The sequence below is a fragment of the Gorilla gorilla genome, chromosome 4 (assembly GCF_029281585.2).
Source record: "Gorilla gorilla gorilla isolate KB3781 chromosome 4, NHGRI_mGorGor1-v2.1_pri, whole genome shotgun sequence".
In the NCBI taxonomy this organism is placed as follows: domain Eukaryota; kingdom Metazoa; phylum Chordata; class Mammalia; order Primates; family Hominidae; genus Gorilla; species Gorilla gorilla.
In genome coordinates, this window is record NC_073228.2 from 9,164,789 (window position 1) to 9,180,182 (window position 15,394).

The following is a 15,394-nucleotide window of genomic DNA, read 5'->3' on the forward strand; positions in this document are numbered from 1 at the left end:
CTCTCACTCCCTCCTGTGCAAACTCATCAATCCATAACTTTGTAGACCATTACTATGTGGAAGGCTCCAACATGTCGCTCACTGACCTTCTTACTATCTCACTCTCTTTCACTGAATAGAACAGCAAAGTCGTTGAGTTCAGAATCCTACATGCAGCGTATTTCCTTTTCTCCTTCTTCACAGCTCTGGTCTCCCTCCGAACACTGTGGTGGCTCCCGAATGGCCTCACTCTCCCTCGCTCTTCCTTTCCACTGCACTCCCGTGTATTCCCCAGTATCCGACTTTATGTCGAATAATTTCCAAACCCCTCGCTGTGTTCCTGAAGCCCCTCTAGGATCTGGCCCCCAGGCGCTTTTCTGTGCCCACTCTTCTGCTCTTTCCGCCGTCCCAGCTCGTGCGAGCCTTCGTTCCTCTTTGAGATGCTGCGGTCAGGAGTCCATCCTGCTCGGCTCCTTCACGGTAGAAGCTCTCAGCGTAAATGTCGCCCCAGGAGGTCTTCCCCAAGTCTTATTCAAGTCACTGGTTGGCCCCATCACTGAGGATCTCACCGCCCTTTTGTATTTTCTTAACGACTTTATCCATTCTCTGAAATCGCTCCCTTCTTTGTTTCCTTGTTTAATGTCTGAATCTCCCTCCAAACCCTGTCCCCTTCACCGTCACAGAAACGCTGTGTCCTCACCTCGACTGCCAAGGGCAGTGGGCGCCAATCGCATTTGTCGTAGGAAGGACGTGCAGAGTTTTCGTCATCCAGAGAGAAAAACATGACAGTTTCTTTTGGAAGCCAGAAAACACGGTCCACAGGTGGGAATTAATCTACTGAATGGTGCTTTTAACAAGACCCCAAGGCAGCTGCAGCAACATCGTCGTAAGACGCTGCTTGTACATCTTCGATGAACGCTGAGAGCGTATGCTCCAATGCAACTCTGTACATTTTTCAAAATTTATAACATTTATATAAACTTATAAAAATTTAATGTTTATTAAAGTTTTTTCGAAATTTATAAAATTTATTATACATTTAAAAATTTTCTCAAAACATCACCTTAGATAAGAGTTAGGCAGTCTGTATTTCCGACATGCAGGGCTTACTACCTGATGCAGGTTCACAGGGACCTTGAGCCTCCTAGCAGTAAAACAAACATGCTCTCCAACCTTCAGAAAGTTGCAGGAAGGTTAGAATGGGCTTCTCTGTGGCTTTGGGACACCAGACAATTACACTTTATAAGACATGGGGTGACAAACTGCACCTTCTGGGGGAAGCGGTAGGCCTCCTTGAGAGGGGGCAGTGAAGGACCCCAGCCTGAAGATTGCATAGGGAGCTTCCTAAGTTTGAGGGAAGGCAGGAGAAAAGCTTTGTAGATGCTAATTTAACAGAGACCTGCTTTAGTCACACAGTGTGTATAAACAGACCTATGTCACCAACACAGCCCTCAAATCTGTTATTTGGGAAACACGTATGCAAAGATTTCTTCCTTTTTAGGCTTTAAAGCAAAGGTTAAGTGCTGGGAAGCAAGTGTGAGCCACTGTGCTCAGTCTTAGACAAAGACTTTAAATCAATGGCTTTAAATATGCTCACAGATCTCAAGAAAACTGTGGACAAAGAACTAAAGGACACCAAAAGAACAACATTTAAACTAACATGGAATGTTGATAAAGAGACAGAAATTATAAAAACAGGCTGGGCACAGCAGCTCACTCCTATAATCCCAAGGCAGGCCAAGGCAGGAAGATCACTTGAGTCCAAGAATTTGAAAGCAGTCTGGACAATAAAGTGAGATCCTGTTTCTACAATTTTTTTTTTTCCCGTGCAGCAGGCCTGTGGTCTCAGCTACTCAGGAGGCTGAGGCGGGAGAGCTGCTTGGGCCTGGGAGGTTGAGGCTGCAGTAAGCCGTGATACCACCACTGCACCCCAGCCTGGGCGACAGCGCAAGACCCTGTCTCAAAAAGAAACTATTAAAAGAGAAACTAAAGAGAAATTCTGGAACTGAGGACTCAACAGCTGAAATGAGCGCAGAACCTAAGAGACTCATAGGGCACCATCAAGCTTACCAACATGTGTATTAACACAACAAGAGGACTCAACAGCTGAAATGAGCACAGAACCTAAGAGACTCATAGGGCACGATCAAGCTTACCAACATGTGTATTAACATAACAAGAGGGCTCAAGAGCTGAAATGAGTGCAGAACCTAAGAGACTCATAGGGCACCATCAAGCGTACCAACATGTGTATTAACATAACAAGAAGACTCAAGAGCTGAAATGAGTGCAGAACCTAAGAGACTCATAGGGTACCACCAAGAGTACCAACATGTGTATTAACATAACAAGAGTCCCACAAGGAGAGGAGAGGGGCAGCAAAAATACCTGAAGGAACAATGACTGAAAACTACCCGAGTTTGATGAAAGATATGAATCTACACATCCAAGCCCAGAAAAACACCAAATGCTAGTTATTATTACCCAAATCAATATGCATAATTCTCAATCAATAAGGATAGCAAGGGAAATAGGGTTCATACAAAATGTCCAAAGAGATCAGAACACTTGACATTTTTCAAAAAGCAAAATACTGATGAAAACCACAAAATGCATAATAATGAGCACATGTATACATTTTATCAAAATAGTACAGTTGGCTGGGCGCAGTGCCTCACGCCTGTAATCCCAGCACTTTGGGAAGCCAAGGCAGGCAGATCACTTGAGGTCAGGAGTTCGAGACCAGCCTGGCCAACATGGAGAAATCCGGTCTCTACTAAAAATAAAAAAATTTGCTGGGCATGGTGGCGGGCGCCTGACTCCCAGCTACTCGGGAGGCTGAGTCATGACAATCACTTGAACCTGGGAGATGGAGCTGGCAGTGAGCCAAGAGGGCGCCACTGCACTCCAGCCTGCGCAACAGAGCAAGACTCTGTCTCAAAAAAAGAAAGAAAAAAAAAAAAGGTAAACTTAAACCAAATACATCCCCCCACCTGTGCTTCTTGTATCCAACAAAGGAAACCGTAAGGGTTCACAAACATTGTAGGAGCTTACTCATGGTGAGGAGTGCCCACCTCCTCCTGCCACAACAACAGAGGTGTTCAAAGAGGAGCCACAAAAAAGGTGAAAGGACCTACGCCAGGACCACTCAAGAAAAGTCCTAGAATTTGAATCACCTAAAATAAAGACCAAGTAGCCCTTTAACAGTAGTCCTCAAACAGAGGTGATGACGCGAAGAGAAAAAGAACATGGCCCACTGTCCACAGGCCGAGGCAGGAGGATCGCATGAGTGCAGCAGTGCGATCATGGCTCACTGCAGCCTCAACCTCCTGGACTCAAGCAATTCTCCCACCTCAACCTCCTGAGTAGCTGGGACTGCACCCAACTACCTTTTTAAAACAATTGTTGTAGAAACAGGATCTCATTTTGTTGCCCAGGCTGCTTTCGAATTTCTTTAAAAAATTAGCTGGGCGTGGTGGTGTGCACAGAGTCAGAGACCAAGAAATAGGCTTACAGCAGAACAGATGGAGATTCTGTGTGTGTGTGTGTGTCTGTGTGTGTGTGTGTGTGTGTGTGTGTGTGTGCACTGTATGTGTGGAGAGGAATCAGCAGGATTCCCTAAAAAGTAACCCAAAGAAAATGCGATGCTTTTTTCCTGAGTCCAGTGGGCAGAGTCCCCCTATTCAGAGGACTAAGGGCAAAAAGACCCAGGGTGCCTTCGAGGCAAACATCGCATCACTGCCTGCCCACCTGACTTCCCTAGTTTTACTTGTTCCTCCTTTAGCATGCACCAATGAAGCTCCACATTTCCTCTAAGACAAACAAAAGCTTTAGTCATCAAACATGCTCATCTATATTGTGTCTTTCTACAACATTTATTTGCCAAGCATTTGTTTTCGCGCTTTTTTTCTTTTTTTTTGAGACAGGATCTTGCTCTGTCGCCCAGGCTGGAGTGCAGTGGTGCGATCTCGGTTCACTGCAACCTCCGCCTCCTAGGTTCATGCGATTCTTCTGCCTCAGCCTCCAGAGTAGCTGGGATTACAGACACGCACCACCATATCCTTGTATTTTTAGCAGAGACGGGGTTTCACCATGTTGGCCAGGCTGGTCTCGAACTCCTGGCCTCAGGTGATCCCCCCGCCTTGGCCTCCCAAAGTGCTGGGATTACAGGCATGAGCCGCCGTGCCCAGCCTGTTTTCACTTTTCAAACCAAACTGACAGAGAACCACAGTAACTCTCCAAGGAGACAAGGAGGTGCAGGGACAGCTCAGCCGTGTGACATGGAGGAGGCCGAAGGGCTGAGCATGAGCTGTGACACCAGAAAGACTTCCTGGCTCCCACAGCTGCAGTGTTTGTGTGTGTGTGTGTGTGTGTTCAGAGAGGGGGTCTCACTATGATGTCCAGGCTGGTCTCAAATTCCTAGGCTCAAGTGATCCTCCTGCCTTGGCCTCCCAAGAGGCTAGGACTAAAGGCACCGCCACCACACGTGGCTCCCAACTATAGCTTTATATAAACAAGACGGCTCTCAGAGGAATGGTGTGAGGTCTAAAACAAAAACATAAAAAGTATGCTGCAAATGCTCATCAAATGTCAGCCCTGTCACCTCCTGAGTCAGCCCCAAGATGGGATCTCTTTCACCCCTGCCTGAAAGAACCCTTGCCCTGTGCAGAGACAGCACAGCTTCTCCATGTCCCACCAGGTACAGAATGGGGGCTGCAAAGAGGGTTCAGCTCACATGGAGGGCACCGCCAGGCAGAAGGGGCCAACCAACCACGCGAAGGTCATGGGCCAGTGTATTCCACATCACGTATCAGTTTCTGAACGATAGCTTTACCCTGTTCGTTTATGACGCCAACACCCATATCCTCTCTACCCAGCTGCCTGGGGTCAGTGCGTGTTGCCATAAGACATGACAGAGCACACACACAAGCCAGTAGAGTCTCTTGTCTCCTTTGAGTGAACCTGGAGCTGGCTCCCCACAGACAGGGACTTCATTCCATCCCAGCTACACATTCACACACACACCCTCACACACATCTAGTGTCACAAATAAACATTACGAGTCACTTACTTCGGATGGAACAAAACATTAAATGAAACCACAACTTCATGGTTCTGGGGTCAGCAATGATTTCTTAGCTATGACACCAGAAACACAAGAAAGAAAAAGACTGATGAGCTGGACTTAATTAAAATTTAAAACCTGGGTCAAATATCACCATCAAAGAAATTGAAAACACACCAGGTACAGCCTACAATCCCAGCACTTTGGGAGGCTGAGGCAGGAGGATCACTGGAGGCCAGACGTTCAAGACGTCACATAGTGAGACCCCCATCTCTACAAAAAATTTTTTTAATTAGCCAGGCATGAAGGCCAGGTGCAGTAGCTCACGCCTATAATCCTAGCACTTTGGGAGGCTGAAGCAGGGGGACTGCTTGAGCTCAGGAGTTCGAGACCAGCCCGGACAACATGGGAAAACCCCATCTCTGTAAAAAATACAAAAATTAGCTGGGCATGGTGGCACATACCTGTAGCCCCAGCTACTTAGGGGACTGAGGTAGGCAGACCGCCTGAGCCTGAGAGATGGAGGCTGCAGTGAGCTGAGATCACGCCACTGCACTCCGGCCTGGGAGATGGGAATGAGATCCTGTCTCAAAAAAAAAAAAATTTGCCAGGCATGGTGGTGCACCCCTGTAGTCCCAACTACTTGGGAAGCTAAGGTGGGAATATGGCTTGAGGCCAGGAGATCAAGGTGGCAACGAGCTGTGACGGGGCCGCTGCACTCTAGCATGGGCAACGGAGCAAGACTCTGTCAATCAATCACTAGCAAGTGAAAAGGCAACCATGGAACGCAAGAAAACATTTGCAAATCATATATCCAATAAGAGACTTATATCCAGAATACACAAAAAAACTCTTACTTACAACAACAATTAAAAAAATATTCTTTTAAATGAGTAAAGAACTTGAACAGACATTTCTCCAAAGAAGACATACAAACGGGCAAACACAGAAAATGCTCAGTGTTATCAGTCACTGGGGAAAAGCAGATGAAAAGCAAAACAAGGTGGCGCTTCACACTCACTAGGACGGCTTTTTTTTTTTTAAAGAAGCAGGGGGCAAGTGTGGTGGCTCACGCCTGTATTCCCCACACTCTGGGAGGCCAAGGCGGGTGGACTGCTTCAGCTGAGGACTTCAAGACCAGCCTGGGCAATGTGGTGAAGCCCTGTCTCTATCAAAACTAAAAAAAAAAATTAATCTGGCATGGTGGTGGGCACCGGTGGTCCCAGCTACTCCGGAGGCTGAGGTGAGAGGATCGCCTGGTCCTGGGAGGCAGAGATTACAGTGAGCAGAGATTGCATCACTGCACTCCAGCCTGGGCAACAAAGTGAAACCCCGTCCAAAAAAAAAAAAGATAAAAGCAAGTGTTGGTGAGGATCAGAGAAGCAGAACCCTCACACACTACAGGCAGGAACGTGAAATGGTGCAATCATTTTGGAAAAAGTTTGGCAGGTTCTTAGAAAGTTAAACATGGAGTTACCGTATGACCCAGCATTTCTACTAGGTCTACACCCAACATCCACTCAAAAACGTGTACACGATGTTCATGGCAGCATTAACCTAATAGTGAAAGGTGGAAACAACCCAGATGTACATCAGCTGATGAAAAGGATGGACAAAACGTGGCGTGTGGTGCATTTACACAGCAGGACAAGGCTCTGCCACAGGAAGGAAGGAGGCACTCCACAGGCTACGACACAGAGAAACTCAGTCGAAGAATTCGGACGCCAAAGATCACATGTTGTAGGTTCCACTGTTATGAAATGTCTATAAAAGACAAATTCACAGAGACACTGGAGATGTGGCTGCCAGGGCAGGGGTGCTGGGGAGAGTAGAGAGTGAGTTCTTAAACACAGGGTTTCCTTTGGAGGCAATGAAAATGTTCGGAAATTAAATTATGGCAACAGTTGCGCAACTCTGTAAATATACAAAAACCACTTAACCGTACACTTAAATGCGTGCATTTTATGGCATGTAAATTAGATCGCCATAAAGAGGTGTAAGCATTACAGAAGTCTGAAAAAAATAAGCAGAGACATTAAAGAAAAGAACTGCAGGCTCTAAAAGCTCTCCCCATATATCAAAATGCCAAGTGCAAAGCGGTCACTTCAGACGCCACCACAGCTCCACACTGGGAAGACGTGAGGCCACCACATCTCAGGTGTCTTTATTTTGGACAGAATCAAGTCTCTGTGGTGGGGCCCTCTCAGGATGGGCCCCCACTCTATCCTGTACAGACATCCTTTCCTTCCTGCCCTCGTAGGGCACTGCCAGCCACACCCAGGGACTCTCCCCACCAAACACAGACAGGGCTGCGTGTGGCCACGGCACAAGAGCTGGTCTGGGGCAGTGCCTCTGCATCTGCCATGCTGTGCCCTCTGTCCCCACCCCACTGCTGGCCACTGCAGAGCTCCCCTGGCCCTCCACCCCAGTTCCCACCCTGGTTTCACGCTGGCGTGAGCCTCATCTCCAGGAAGCACCACGTCACTCCAGGTGACCCAGGATGCTGCCGGGGTACCTGGTTCTACAACTGAAGCAGGTGCCACTGCATGTGTCCTTAAGAGGCGACAACGTCCCTCAAGAATGAAAACTGGTTTTGGGGAGTAAGAAAATCAGACATTACAAGGATTCGTGGCCCTCCAAAACCAGCTACACAGGGTAATCTGTGGCATTAAAATTTCACAGCAGAAAAAAGAGGCAATTAGGAAATTACGAAGGCCAATGCCAGAAAAAGGTAGACAGACCTTGTTCTCAAGCTCTTCTGTGCGTGCCCGCGGCAGGGCCACACCATGGAGATGGGTTCAGACGAAGGGCTGCAGCCTGCCACGGACAGCCTGGTAACGCAGCTGACCGTGCTTCAGCTACTCACCATCCACGAGTCGAGACGGCAGCAACAGGCCTCTCCTGCCCAGCTCCGCCAGCGCCAGACATCCCCCGTGCCACGCCTTGTCAGTCTCCTGGAAACTGAGAGCAACAAAGATCCTGAGACCACAGCCCACGTGTCAGCTTTTGGTTCAAAGCCCACAGCATGGCAAGGAGCACAGCCTGGCAGGTCCATATCCTGTGCCTGTAAGGCTCACGTAAGGCTCACTAAAACCCATTCCTAAGTTTTTAAACTATCAAGGCTGGGCACAGCGGCTCACGCCTATAATCCCAGCTACTCGAGAGGCTGAGGCAGGAGAATCGCTTGAACCGGGGAGGCGGAGGTTGCAGCGAGCTGAGATCGCGCCACTGCACTCCAGCCTGGGTGACAGAGCAAGACTCCGTCTCAAAATAAAAAAAAAAAAAAATAATCAGTTGGCTGAAGAAATAACACACTGCAACTGAGTATGAAGACAACAGCCGTGCCTACCCCAGGGCTTCTTCAGATCTCCCGAGAGTGAGGACAAGTCTTGGTCAGTCCCCAAAGAGACCGTCCCGTCCGTGCCGTCCCAGGTGGGGTTTTCCCACCACAGCGGTGTCGCTCCAAGTACGGGCAACACCCATGTTCCCATAGAAAGAAATAAGACACCTGAGAAAAGTAGGAACTTAAAACAGGAATCCCAGCACAGGAAGACATCAGTAGAAAAGGGAGCAGGAAGACCTTCTTTAAATGACACCCCACTGTTTAGTCAAACTCAGAATTAAATGCTAGAATAATGAATTGGCATTTCAAGATTTTTCACAGTATTTGAAATATGAACTTTTAATGAACAATTGCAATGGCCATCGATCAAGTCATAATATTTTATATGTACTAATTTCTCTGGGGTGGTTCAGAAGCTCTCCTGATTCTAATTAAATTGATTTGACAGCAAATAAATGTTTACGAAAACCCACTAAATTGTATGACTAGCTGGCAATCAGTATGGACAAGAATACTTAGGAAAATCGGAGAGTGCCTGTCTGCCCGGCGGCTGCCTCGCCTCCTGCGTGCCCAGCCCAGAGAGGAGGGGCTGAGACAGACATCAGCGTCCACCAGCGGCTCCTCAGAGCTCACTGTCACCGACGGACTCGATCACAATTAAACTGTGTCCAAGTTCCAGACGTGTACTGTCTGCCCAGAGGCTCCGTGAGCCCCTTGCGTGTTTTCACATCAGCACTTGCGTCCTTTAGGGTTTTCATTGGAGAAAGATGCTTCACACCTTTCACAAAGATTTAGTTAACATCTGAATGAACTTGACAAAACACCAAGGTTACCGTGACTTAAAAATACCAAAACAAATGCCTGTCAGGCCAATGTCTACTTCTAAATCAGACACGTGTTCACTGTGGCACGGTGGTGAGGGCGGCAGGGTCCAGGGGATGCCGTCCGTCCATCAGGCTCACCTCAGAGGCCCAGCACCACCACGGCACAGTGGAACCGGACAGGGGACCCTGTCCATGGACACCAGGGGCACAGGGAGAAGCCAAGCAGCCGGGGCGAGTTCCTGCCCTCAGATCCAAGCTTAAGGCACTCCTGAAAGCACAGTGGAGTCTCAGAGGAAGGAAGACAACAGAAAATAGTGGAAGCTATCAGTGGGCAGATGAGCGGGAGAGGAAGAGAGGAAGAGAGAGAGAGAGAGAGAGAGAGAGAGAGGAGGCGGGTAAAGAGTGTTGCAGGTACACGGGTCTCAGATCATCAAGAGCAAGGGGAACAGCACTAATATAAAATGACCTCAAAGATGCGTTTGGTGTTAAAGTGTGACAAGTAAGCCATTATCTGTGTAAAATGAAAGAGGCAATTTTAGCCAGGTACAGGGCTCAGGCCTATAGTCCCAGCACTTTGGGAAACTGAGGCAAGAGGACTGCTTGAGACCAGGAGTTCAAGACTAGTCTGGGCAACATAGCAAGTCCCCGTCTCTACAAAAATGAAATAAAATAATTAGCCGGGTGTGGTGCTGCACACCTGTAGTCCTAGCTACTCAGAGGCTGAGGCAGGAGGATCACTTGAACTTAGGAGGTAGAGGCCGCAGTGAGCTATCATGGCGCCTGAGCAACAGAGCAAGACCACATCTCTAAGAACAAAACAGCCGGGCGCGGTGGCTCAGCCTGTCATCCCAGCACTCCGGGAGGCCGAGGCAGGCAGATCACAAGGTCAGGAGACAGAGACCCGACTGGCCAACATGGTGAAACCCCGTCTCTACTAAATACAAAAAATTAGCCAAGCATGGTGGTGTGCGCCTGTAGTCCCAGCTACTTGGGAGGCTGCGGCAGGGGAATGGCTTGAACCCAGGAGGCGGAGATCGCAGTGAGCCAAGACCGCGCCACTGCACTCCAGCCTGGCGACAGAGCGAGACTCCATCTCAAAAACAAAACAAGAAAACCTCTGTATCCATCTGCTCACACCTGCATCAGTCCCCGGAGGGATGAGGAACGGGTGCCCCAGGTCACCTGCGGGGGGGCTCCGGGGTCTGGGGAGGCTGTCTTCTTCCCTTCGGTTTGACTTTTGAATGAACACATCACCCAGTCCAAAACCTCGATGAAACCGTAAAGCTCAACAGAAAGGAACCCACGTGGTGAGGCTCCTGCTGACACGGGGCGGCGGGCGAGGGGGAGGCACAGCGTAGTGCCGTGGCTTCCAGACGCTCCACACCGAGTGTCTCAGAAGACACTCTCGGGCAGGGGTGGGCGGCAGGCGAGGAAGGGGGGCACAGCGTAGTGCCATGGCTTCCAGACGCTCCACACCGAGTGTCTCAGAAGATGCTCTTGGGCAAGTCAGCAGGACCCATAGCTGGGCCCGGGCACAGGTTCAGTTGGTTTGCTCACGGGAGAACCCAATGGGGTTGGCACAGACACAGACACACTCCTCTCCAAGGCACCCTGCTTCTGCCACAGCCTGGGGTCTGGCGCTACTTCCTAGGTCCGGGGTAATGCTGCAGGGCTGGTGATGGGAGTCAGGAGGGGGCCCCAGGTCCTGAGGGAGTCGTGCACGCTTGGGGCACAGATCCTGAACCCCCTGGGGATGGGTGCAGTTCCACTCACTGCATAACCCAGCCCAGGAAAAGAGCGGGGAGTAAGTTAACCCTCCTGGGTGCTGGGTGTTCTTACAGTTAATATAATTAATGCCCTTTCTCCGACCCGTTTCAGAAGAGTCTGGCAGCTCACCACACGTCCCAGGGAAGGACAAGATTGGAGCAGCCACCATGCAGGGCTGTGGGCCGCCCCACACCCCAGCAACTCCTGGCTTCCTGGTGTCTTCAGACATCCTGCTCTGAGGCTGCACCTTTTTATGCCATGGTTGACAATCACATGCTGAGCACCCAGCGAAAGGGAAGGCAGGCGCTGTCCAGAGCCGCCTTTTTATGCCACGGTTGACAATCACACACTGAGCACCCAGGAAAAGGGAAGGCAGGCACTGACCAGAGCTGCATCCTGCGAGGACTCGGGATGATGGCCCTGCAGCTACTTTGGGATGAAGGCCCTGAGAAATCAAGAGTAAAAAGGCCACCCCGTCCCAGAACCTAGCTACAAAAATAGAATGAGCACATTAAAATAACAAAAATAAAGGTTAAAAAGCACCTGAAGATTAAACCAGCCAGGAAAAATGAAACTAGACCAAGATGGTGAGCTGGAGTAAGGAACACACAGTCCAGAGAGGCTGCACGTTGTGGAGGGAAAGACACACAGTGAGTTTAGGAGACGCACTAGGCCTGATGAGCAGGCCGCCCAGCGGCTGGAGGAGAGAGGCAAAGTCCAGACAGGCACAGGCAGGCCCGGCCTGGAGCCCACCATACTGTTGTGAAGGCCGCAGGTGGCACCAGGCAACAGGAGGACGTACGCCCACCACGACCACCAGAAAGGAGCTCCAGGGACACGCCTGAAACAAGGCTGGAGGTCGCCTACAGAGAAGCCAAGCACCCTCCAACCCCTGCCTCCCATCAAGCAGTTGCGGTAAAGAGCATGTTTTCTGCTAGCAATGTTTCCACTGGAAGAATATTTCTCACACATGCATACACACCGCTCTGAAAAACATGACCCGTATCTGACACATTGTTTCCTGTACTCCTGAAATTGTCACTGAGCAGGCTGGAGGCTAAGTGCACAAGAAATCTGCTCCAGAAGGAAAACAAGGCATTGTGAACGGCTCCGGAGCTGTCCCTGGTGACTGACAGGCAACGCGAACTGGAGCCTCCAAAGTGCTGACAGCACAGCTTTCTCCACAGTGTCCAGGCTAATGAAGAGCAACAGCACGCCCGGTGTCCTGAGCAAGCTGGACGCCCGTTCTCAACCCTCCGCTTCTGAAACTGGGAGAGACATTTACACAAGCAAAAGTGGGGTCCTGAGCAAGCTGGACGCCTGCTCTCAACCCTCCGCTGCTGAAACTGGGAGAGACATTTATACAAGCACGCCTGGGGTCCTGAGCAAGCTGGACGCCTGCTCTCAACCCTCCGCTGCTGAAACTGGGAGAGACATTTACACAAGCAAAAGTGGGGTCCTGAGCAAGCTGGACGCCTGCTCTCAACCCTCCGCTGCTGAAACTGGGAGAGACATTTACACAAGCAAAAGTGGGGTCCTGAGCAAGCTGGACGCCTGCTCTCAACCCTCCGCTGCTGAAACTGGGAGAGACATTTACACAAGCAAAAGTGGGGTCCTGAGCAAGCTGGACGCCTGCTCTCAACCCTCTGCTGCTGAAACTGGGAGAGACATTTACACAAGCAAAAGTGGGGTCCTGAGCAAGCTGGACGCCTGCTCTCAACCCTCCGCTGCTGAAACTGGGAGAGACATTTACACAAGCAAAAGTGGGGTCCTGAGCAAGCTGGACGCCTGCTCTCAACCCTCCGCTGCTGAAACTGGGAGAGACATTTACACAAGCAAAAGTGGGGTCCTGAGCAAGCTGGACGCCTGCTCTCAACCCTCCGCTGCTGAAACTGGGAGAGACATTTACACAAGCAAAAGTGGGGTCCTGAGCAAGCTGGACGCCTGCTCTCAACCCTCCGCTGCTGAAACTGGGAGAGACATTTACACAAGCAAAAGTGGGGTCCTGAGCAAGCTGGACGCCTGCTCTCAACCCTCCGCTGCTGAAACTGGGAGAGACATTTACACAAGCAAAACGAAGAATCCCTGGGGAGGTCCCAGATCGATGCCTCACACGTGTGAGCACACCAGGGCAGGTCTGCAGGCCCCAGGCTGAAACCCCAGGCCCTGCCACCCGCACATCCCAGCCCACAACTCTACCACCCACAAGCCACACGGTCCCAAGACCCAGAACTCCCTGAAGGCTGGCAAGAGAAATGCGGCACAGCACACGTGGCTGTCTACACTCAGTTTTGTTCTGAGACCGGGTCTCACTCTGGAGTGCAGCAGTGGCACCATCACGGCTCATGAAGCCTCAAACTCCTGGCCTCAAGTGATCCTCCCACCTCAGCCGCCCGAGTAGCTGGGACCACGTCCGGCTAATTTTTTAACTCTCTGTAGAGATGGGGTTTCGCTTCGTTGCCCAGGCTGGTCTCGAATTCACAGGCTCAAGCCGTCCTCCCACTTTGGCCTCCCAAAGCCTCACATTTCATTAAAATGAAATCCAACTTCAAACTCCGGCCTTGGTCACACCAGCCTCACTTTAAGGTCTGAGTGATACACGTGGCTAATGGGCAGGCGAGGGGCAGACCCGAACCTCCCACAGAAAGCTCTCGGAGCAGCCCCAACTCACTCAGTAGAGCTTTTCCTTTCAGAATAAACATCTACATGGGTGTATGTCTAAACTGACTCTCTTTTTCCTTAAGGTTTTTAAATAGAATGGAGTTGATAAACGCAACATACCAGAAATAACAAGAGTTCTCAAGTTTAACTTCAAAAGGGGGAAAAAAGAGCTTCTGGAGTTCTGACAAACAGCTCAATGAAAAGCAAGCGTGAAAGGATATAAGGAAAGCCAGGGCTTCTCAACTCAGGGTCAGGCCCACACGCCTCCCCTGCTCTTCTCACATACCTGAAGCAGTCCAGCACAGACCCGACCACATCATCCGCCAGGGCTCTGGGAAGCCTGCCAGCCATCCTACCGATGCTGAAAGAGAAACGCAGCAATCCGTCAGGGGCACCACCAGCCTGTCGCCAAGGGCATGCGTGACACGTGTGAATGGCCTGAACACCCATCCTTTCCTCCAGAGACCAGGAGAGGAGAGGCCAACTCCAGGCAAGCCCGCACCCAGCTTGGAACCCCCGTGCTAAAACACGCTGCAGGGTAAAGGAGCCTGCAGCCAGATTCAAAGGGGACGAGTGAGTACACGCAGCACAGGGCAGGTCACCATGTACCACTGTAACGCGGACGCTGCAGGCCACCAGTGACGGCTGAAGGCACCAAGGCAGCAGGCGAACGCTGAGGGCTTCACCCTGACCCTCCCTACTGGAGCCGGGCTTCCTCTGTGCCGCCCCAAATGCTGACTGTGCAGGCTCCCATCAGGCCAGGTGACGGGCTCACGGCCCCACATGGAGGCCGCCTGAGGCAGGCTCACAGGGTCCAAGTCCCTGGAGATGGCCCCGTGGGGAAGGTCCTGGCCAGGGGCCTCCAGGAAGGACACTGGGAAGGCCTGCCCAGCCTCTCACTGCGTGGGCCCATCACACCCAACCAGACAAGGCTCTGGGCTGAAAAGCCATCCCCTGCGTACAGCAACACAAAGGCCTCTGTGAGCCCCTGCACAGCCCTGTGGAGCTCTTCCCAGAGATCATGGTATGGACCGACCCAGCACAGACGCATGGGAGAGCAAGGGCAAAAACCAGCCTCCCCGTCCCCCAGCACCTGCTGGCCCCTCTACCTGCCTCATCCCCCAGCACCTGCCAGCCCCTGCACCTGCCTTATCCCCTCCATCTGCCTTGTCCCCTCCAGAGCAGGGACCACCCTGATACCTCAGCACCTGCCAGCCCCTCCACCTGCCTCATCCCCTCCACAGCAGGGACCTCCCTGACACCTCAGCACCTGCCGGCCCCTGCACCTGCCTCATCCCCTCCACAGCAGGGGCCTCTCTGCCCCCCAGCACCTGCCAGCCCCTCCACCTGCCTTGTCCCCTCCACAGCAGGGACCTCCCCGCCCCCCAGCACCTGCCAGCCCCTCCACCTGCCTCGTCCCCTCCACAGCAGGGGCCTCCCCCCACCTCAACACCTACTGCCCCCGCACCTGCCTCATCCTCTCCACAGCAGGGGCCTCCCCCAACCCCAGCATCTGCTGGCCCCTGCACCTGCCTCATCCCCTCCACAGAAGGTACCTCCCTGACACCTCAGCACCTGCTGGCCCCTGCACCTGCCTCCTCTCCTCCACAGCAGGGGCCTCCCCGACACTTCAGCATCTTCTTCACGTGTATCGCTGTCCCTGCACAGCCCGAGCCCACCGGGCCACCGGCTCCTCCAGGCCAGGGCTCCACCTGTTGTGTTCAAGGCCAGGCCCCACTGGATCTGCCCCACGAC

At 51.6% G+C, this 15,394-nt stretch overlaps 1 protein-coding gene across 6 annotated transcripts in view; it reads right to left on the reverse strand.

Moving 5' to 3' along the window:
* TBCD (tubulin folding cofactor D) overlaps positions 1-15,394 on the reverse strand; it is a 197,583-nt gene that overhangs the window by 125,552 nt on the left and 56,637 nt on the right. For all 6 annotated transcript variants that reach the window (XM_019026377.4, XM_019026376.4, XM_063705981.1 and 3 more), the window contains exons 12-13: positions 13,926-14,000; positions 7,911-8,005 (exon numbers count right to left, since the gene is read on the reverse strand). In XM_019026377.4, the coding sequence (XP_018881922.3) occupies positions 7,911-8,005; positions 13,926-14,000 (170 nt within the window). The remainder of the gene's footprint in view (positions 1-7,910; positions 8,006-13,925; positions 14,001-15,394) is intronic.